Here is a 7,449-nt window from a genome sequence, read left to right as displayed (position 1 = left end):
AACTCAACTTAAGAACAAACCTACAGACCCTATCTTGTATGTAACCCGGGGGCTGCCTGTGTATAGATTGGCTACTGCCTCAGATTCAGACTGGTCTAGTCTATATCTCTATGTGGTATATATCAAAACTGTGACAAATGGGAGCAATCAAGATCATAGTGGTTCTTTCAGGTTGCTGTGGTGCTCTATTCCTTATTGCAACAGAATTAGTATTTACAGGCATGTAGTAGATAAAAGAAATTGCACTCACAACCTTAAAGGGGTTGTCCGAGTTTAAAAAATATATATATATATATATGTGGCCGGGAGCAGGCTGCCTAAAATAATAAAGCTGTACTTACCTCCGGTATCCAGCGCTGCTGTCGCTCCGGTCCGGGCGCCATGTAAGCAAACATGGCCGCCGGAGCAGCGCTGGACTCAGCTTCCAGCCGGCCGTGGCCGGGTACGCCTATCCGTCCCTATACACAGCATTGTGTATGGGGGCCGGAAGGTTGTCGGGTCCGGCCGGAAGCTGAATGCAGCGCTGCTCCGGCGGCCATGTTTGTTTACATGGCGCCCGGACCGGAGCGACAGCAGCGCTGGATACGGGAGGGCACCGGAAGGTAAGTACAGCTTTATTGTTTTAGTCAGCCCGCTCCCGGCCACATATAGTTTTTTTTGAAAACTCGGACAACCCCTTTAAGATCTTCCTTAGGCGTTTATTTTTATATACTCACAAAAGCATTGCGACATGCCATTCAAGCAAAGGGGAGAGGAGGACAAAAAGGTGCAGGACCTCACAAAAAGCTGCTTATTTCACACATAAGCCTCATGATTTTTTGATAGGGCCCCCTCACCTTACGCACTACCCCTCCCCTCCATCCTCTCTATTGCCAAAAGAAAATAAAAAGGGAAAAAAAACTTTTTTTTTAACCTTGTCCTGTTTCCACCTGATGAGAAGGGATAAGAGTGGCCACACTTCTATGGTCAGAGTGTGACGTGCGCTGCTGACTGCTTCCACTATAGTTACACCCCTGGGACACATGACAGATTGGAAAATAGGCCGTGGCATAACTAGAAGCTAATGGGCCCCAGTGCAGTCTGTGCCAGGCCTCTGACCATAATGTATAGTTTATAGTAATAGTCTTCTCATATGGGAAAGTAACACGATAAGGGCCCCCTAAACCTCTTGGGCCCAGGTGCGATCGCAACCTCTGCACCCCCTCAAGTTATGCACCTGAAAATAGGGCTTGTTCTGCAAGGCACAAATGCAGTTTGCGTACAGTATGGTACATTTCTAGAAAGAATCTTTTGTTACTACTGTAATTCTCATGCTATTCGTTCTACCTAAAGTACGGACAACACGGTGACAAGAAGCTGCACATTCCAGCGCTGCGCGCCATGCACACTATGGTACATTAGTCCCTCTTCCATAGCCAATCAGAAGCAAAGTCATCACTTACATCCGCCTTTGGACCTTCAAACACACTGACGGGCTCATAAGCCAATGAGCATTTAGTAAGGCGTGGCTTCGTTTATCAGGCATATGCAAGTAACGAGACTTGAGCGTTATTGGCGACGACTGATAGGGGGCGGAGCGAACAAAGAATGCTGACAAATGAGAGCGGCGCGCTGGAATAGCGGCTCGGGTGGTTGCCCTGGGAGAGGGGAGGGGTGATGCGGCACCTGAGGGGGCAGCGAGAGACGAGAGGCCTGTACTTGTCGCCAGGTGAGGTGTCGGTTTGTCATGCTGCCCATTGGCTAGTCTTCCATATCAGCTTGGGGATGCCATTGGAGGACAGGTGAAGGAATGCTTGAGCTTGTGGTGTTTGTGCACACCAGACTAGTAGTGGATGGATGATAGTGCAGTACTGCATTGCTGTTGTATGCCCAGCTAGTAATGGCTTCGTGGGTAGTGTCAGCTTTCATGCGATGTACCTGGCATGTTCTGTAATGATATGTACTTAGCCATGTGACTAACTCCCGCAGCAGTCACAGTGTAGGCAGCCTCCCCCTCACAGACGAGCACAGAGGGCTGCACATCCATGTTGTTTGCTTTCACCTTCCCTCCAGGTGAGTGTCTGGACGGATATGGTTTTGGTCGTAGCACAGATGGAATTTGGGGTGTTCCTGATGGTGGTGCCAGCGCATGGTACATTTTGTTCTGTCACAATTTCTAGAACCAAATGTTGATGTGAAAAACATGAGCGCCAGGCACCTGTTACCTCAGTAAAATTTGATGTAGTCAATACCCCTCACACAGTTGTGTGAAAATCTTTGGGGAGTTACAGGGTAGAAGGTGGTTGCCACAGACAACGCCGAGGTGCTAGTTTTGGTTCTGTGAAGTGCGTGTACGTCTTGTGTGCTTCCGTATTCTAAAGAGCTATTGGAGGCCTGAGAGTTTGTGCTATGTTAAGATAGGAGATAATGAGCCCCATTAAGGAATACGACTCGATTATCTGTACTGTCTTGTATTGAGGCCGTGGTTATTTAACTGTCAAATAGCAGTAACTAGATAAATTTCAGTTTTCACAATTCTCTGTTCTTTTATATGATAAATGGGACCTTTGCCAAATGTCAAGGTCTCTTCCTCGTAGAGATAAGGATATCCTCTTTGCTATTGCTCCCACAAAACCAACTGTCCATTGTTGTCTGAAGTAGTTGAAAAAACTGGTGCCACCTCCGTATATCTGCACTTTTGGAATTTGCACAATAGACTCTTTGGGGGACATTTATAATTAGGCTCCTTGGCCCAGTTCTGACAGGAGCTATGCTAGTAAATAAATCTGTCAGCAGCATCTGCAACTTTTTTTTTCTTAAAATGGAAAATGATAAAAATATATAGTGCATAAACCAGGAGAGGAATAGAGTGACAATGTGATTTAAAGAAAAAAAAAATCGAAAGTAATAAATCCTGGCTTTATATGGTGTTGCATTAGCAATTGGTTCAAATGCTGTTTCTCTTCTCAATGGAGCCGACGGAACTTTCTAAGCTCTGCACTTGGCAATCTCCGTCAGCTCCATAGCTTTCCCGGAGGTCCAAGAGGTCCAACTGAGGTAACTGGGAACAATCGGACTCCTTCTTTTTGTTATCTGTGGGGGTCTCATCACAGACTTTGATTAGTGGGAAAACCTCTTTATTGTCAGAGGAGAAGCACCAAGCCCCAGCACAGAAGCGACAGTTTCATTATCATGATTTTCTTTAAGTATAGCTAAATGTACATATGAAACGATGAAACAGGCAGCACAAAAATTCTGAGTGAACAAACGGTGGTTTAATCCATAAAACACGACGTTTCGGCTGGTAAGCCTTTCTCAAGTCTGGTAAGCCTTTTTCTTGAGAAAGGCTTACCAGCCGAAACGTCGTGTTTTATGGATTAAACCACCGTTTGTTCACTCAGAATTTTTGTGCTGCCTGTTTCATCGTTTTGTATTGGAGGGTCCTTTCCCTGGCCAGGACCTAGTACGGCTTTGCACACAATTTGTTTTTCATTTTTTGCTGATTTTTCCTGCTATGCTGCTTGAACTTTCTTTTTCTCTAAATGTACATATGGATACATTGTACAGGAGTGTCTATCATTTGCAGTGGTGTGTGTGTGTGTATACAATATATAATTTAGTTTTAAAATTTCGGCTCATGAAAACCAAGTTTTCAACTGGGCTGCAAAGTGGTTGTTTTTTATTTTAAGTAGCTGCCAATGAGTTAAATCTAAGTCTTTGGTGTCTTCTTGCAGTGGTAATTTATCCTTTCCAGTCAGTAGAGGATGTTGAGGGGGGAAATCTGGACATGGTAAGTACTAATACTGTACCTTGAGACTAGAGGGTGGTAACCACTCTGGTCCTCACATCGTTATCTTAACATCCTTTGTTTCAGTTCTCTATGTATTTCCTGTTTCCCTCTAAGGTGATTTCCACTCTTTTTTTCTGTAAGTACGAGCTACTACTTTGGTAAGCACTAGCAAAGTGTCTTTGTGAAATAACTCGGCCACATTTAGCTGTCAAGTGAGACAAGAATATACTCTTATCTGCCCTTTTGTAAATAATATAGAAGACAAAGTAACTAAGCACCCTAAAATAGTTGTCCACTTTTTATGTTTAATCTGAGAATAGGCATATAGGTTTCTTATATTTATACTGCTAATATATGAATCTAGATAAATATATAAAGAGAAACAAAGTGTTCCTTTACTTCCATAGTGATATGCTCACTGACATAAAGTACCTTATATACTCGAGTATAAGCCTAGTTTTTCAGCACAAAATTTTTGCTCAAAAACCCTAACTCGGCTTACACTCGAGTCAACTAAAAACATAAAGACAAAACTCATCTTTCTGACGTCACCCATAGGTCCTCTTCTGTCTGAGACCGTCTGAGACAGAAGAGGACCTATGGGGGACGTTGGAAAGATGAGTACAGTGTTATTTTTTTTCTTACTACAGGGGCTGGGCAGGCTGTATGCTACAGGGGCTGGGCAGGCTGTATGCTACAGGGGCTGGGCAGGCTGTATGCTACAGGGGCTGGGCAGGCTGTATGCTACAGGGGCTGGGCAGGCTGTATGCTACAGGGGCTGGCAGACTATATACTGGGAGGCTGTAACCAATGCATTTCCCACCCTCGGCTTATACTCGAGTCAATAGGTTTTCCCAGTTTTTTGTGTTGAAATTAGGGGTCACGGCTTATACTCGGGTCGGCTTATACTCGAGTATATACGGTACCACTTTTTCATCTTTTTTTGGATGAAGTGCTGGAATGATGTTGTTTTGTTTTTTTTAATGATTTTGGAGGACCTTAACCCCGGCCATAATTGACGTGCACTCAATTCTTTGGTTATACTGTTGTGTGGCTTTCTTTCCATATATATGTGTGAATAGTAGTTTATAAAGGAACAGAATATGTGTAGTATTAGTACTGCATCTCCTCCTGTCTATGGCAAAGCAGCCCTCTCATCCTTCTCCTTGTCTCATCACTCTGTCACTTTTTTTCTTTTCTATATATCTAAACCTTTATTAACAAGTTTACAACATCACCTACAAACAGGTGTGTGTCATACTTAACTTCACTCTTTATTAAAAAAAATTACAAAATTATAACTGTGACACCCAATAGGAGTCATATGAGGAGGGTTTGTGTGCTACATTAACAACATCATGTTAATGGTATTTAGTTACTTAATGACTTAATGGACGCATCACACAGGACTGACTGGCCTATGGGCTGTATCATTTTACATCACCAGGTTGGGCTGCATTCACATCTCGTTTTTGTATATCATGAGCGTATACATTGACATAATCTGGGAGACGGAGGCATAGTTGTTGCCTCTGTCTGACCACTATATATATGTTACATCCGCTGAAAAAGGCAGGATGGAAAGACGTAGCAAGCTATGTCTTTCCATCCTGCTGAACGACATAATACTGTGAGCAGAGACAATAGTAGTCTATGGGGAGCAGGTGCAGCATATTGTATCTCTTCTCTAGCCAGGTGATGTCATTGTCCATATAAGCTTTCAGTGTAAGCATACAGTCAGATGCATCTGTTCCATGCATTGTAAGGGTGAATTCACACCGCTGTATATACGCCTCCTACAGGATGGCAATGGGCGCACAGCGCGGTATGGTGCATCACCCATGTGGCACCATACCGTGTCCTAACTTTTCCGTATTACAGCACCATATATCTTTATGAATAAAACTTCAATACAGATGCCTTTACAGCTAATTATTTCAGCCTGGGACTAAAGTAAAGCATCAAGAAAGCTTCACTAGAGGTCATAGTGGCCAGAGGTCTGTCTGAAACTAGGGGTCATCTTTACAGAGACCACCTGTATAAGTCAACCAAAATATAAGCTGAGGCACCTTATTCGTTCACACAAAATTGGGGAAAATTACTTACTCAAGTGTAAGCCTAGGGTAGAAAATACAGCAGCTACTGGTAAATTTCAAAAATAATAATGGATACCAATATAATTACATTAATTGAGGCATCAGTAAGCAGCATCCTCCCCTCGCTCATAAAAGCAGGCTCTCCTCATTTAAAAAAAAAAAAACAAAAAAAAACACCTTGGCTCCCTGCAGCTCCTCTTCTCTCTCCTGGTCCTGTGTAGCAGTGCGGGCAGAGCGCATGGACCTGTTCATACCTGTGCTTCTACAAATGACCTGGATAGAGAAGAGGATCTGCGGGAAATGCTGGTGATAAGTAATTTTTTTTTTTTCTTGTAATAGATACAAGTATAATTGTTAAAGGAAAGTTCTATGGGGCTGCTGCAGGATTTCCTATTATAAATACATACAATCTTCTTTTTTTTTTTTAATTTTATTTATCCCCTGTGGTTGGTCCTAAATTCAGATTTTAGTAGTTCACATTAGATTAACTTATTTGTAACTTGTGTACCAATTACCCCAGAGTGCACAATTTTCAAGTGTTAGACCTATCAGTGTATTTCTATACCCATGGTGGAAGGAAAGTATTGCACTGTGTGATGGCAGCTGCTCTCATAGCAATTTGGGATTAATTCATGTATCTTACAGGTGACATGTATTCTGCAGCAGGCCCTGTCTGTCGTAAAATTGTGCTGCAGCCTGCGGACTTTTCTTATAAAAGTTTGCTGGATGAATAGAGTGCGCAGGTGCGTGACCGGAAAGCCCCACGCCAGCCCACTCTGCTGCCAGCCATACCCCCTCCATACCTACTTGATGTGGAGGTGGTGTAAAGTAGAAAATTATTACTATTGCTGGCTGTGCAGAAAGAGGCACAGAGGGGAACAAGTGTTAGGCCCCTTTCTCACTACGTATATATGGCAGCCGTATAAATGGCAGCTTGCTATAAGTGAATTGAGCGTGGCACCGTACAGTGAGCACACAAGTGTGTGACCGCACCGTGCTGTTGCCGGAAAAATGATCGACCTTGCTCTATCTTTCGCTTTAAATACGGCCTGGCAGCATGGCTCCCTATGGAGACGAGAGGGTTGAGGAGCACTATCCTCTCCAGCCGAACGTTCCCCAATGGATGAACTCCACTCCAATTGTGTCCGTTCACACCTCTCCAGAGGACATGCCCTGGGCATAGAATCAGAGGGAAGAACCTGGTTGTAACTTAATTCCTGCCAGAAGTGTAACAATGGGAACAAAAGGAACTACATATTTATCATGGAACAGACTGTCTATAATTATTTTCTTGCATAAATATTCATCTATTAACCCCTTATTGCGGGTGCATGGAGAGTGCTCTCGGGATGAGCCCTCTTCATAAAAGGTGGGCATCGGTAACACCTGCAGTCTTCCAAGTGGCATAACCTTTTTACTTTTTTTAGCTATGGAGCTGGATGTGACTTGTTTTTTTCTGTTTAGATTTTTTTATTTTTTGCAGCATTCATCGTGCAGGTTCAATAATGATTTACTTTTATTCTACGGGTTGTTTCGGACGCAGTGATACTATACATGTGGGGTTTGTTATGATTTAGACTTTTA

General features: G+C 43.3%; 1 protein-coding gene across 9 annotated transcripts in view; it reads left to right on the top strand.

Moving 5' to 3' along the window:
- The first annotated feature begins 1,554 nt into the window (after positions 1 to 1,554).
- Positions 1,555 to 7,449, top strand: part of LOC140064026 (F-BAR domain only protein 1-like) — a 118,394-nt gene continuing 112,499 nt past the window's right edge. For 2 of the 9 annotated variants that reach the window (XM_072110439.1, XM_072110429.1), the window contains exons 1-2: positions 1,555 to 1,708; positions 3,714 to 3,769. In XM_072110439.1, coding sequence (XP_071966540.1) covers positions 1,657 to 1,708; positions 3,714 to 3,769 — 108 coding nt within the window. In that variant the 5' untranslated portion in view covers positions 1,555 to 1,656. Of the gene's footprint in view, positions 1,782 to 1,917; positions 2,053 to 3,713; positions 3,770 to 7,449 lie in introns of those variants that run through there. The other 7 variants (XM_072110457.1, XM_072110466.1, XM_072110507.1 and 4 more) reach the window with 7 other exon arrangements.

The sequence above is a fragment of the Engystomops pustulosus genome, chromosome 1 (assembly GCF_040894005.1).
Source record: "Engystomops pustulosus chromosome 1, aEngPut4.maternal, whole genome shotgun sequence".
NCBI classification, from domain to species: domain Eukaryota; kingdom Metazoa; phylum Chordata; class Amphibia; order Anura; family Leptodactylidae; genus Engystomops; species Engystomops pustulosus.
Note: the sequence above shows the minus strand (reverse complement) of the source record. Positions and strands in the feature narration are given on the sequence as shown.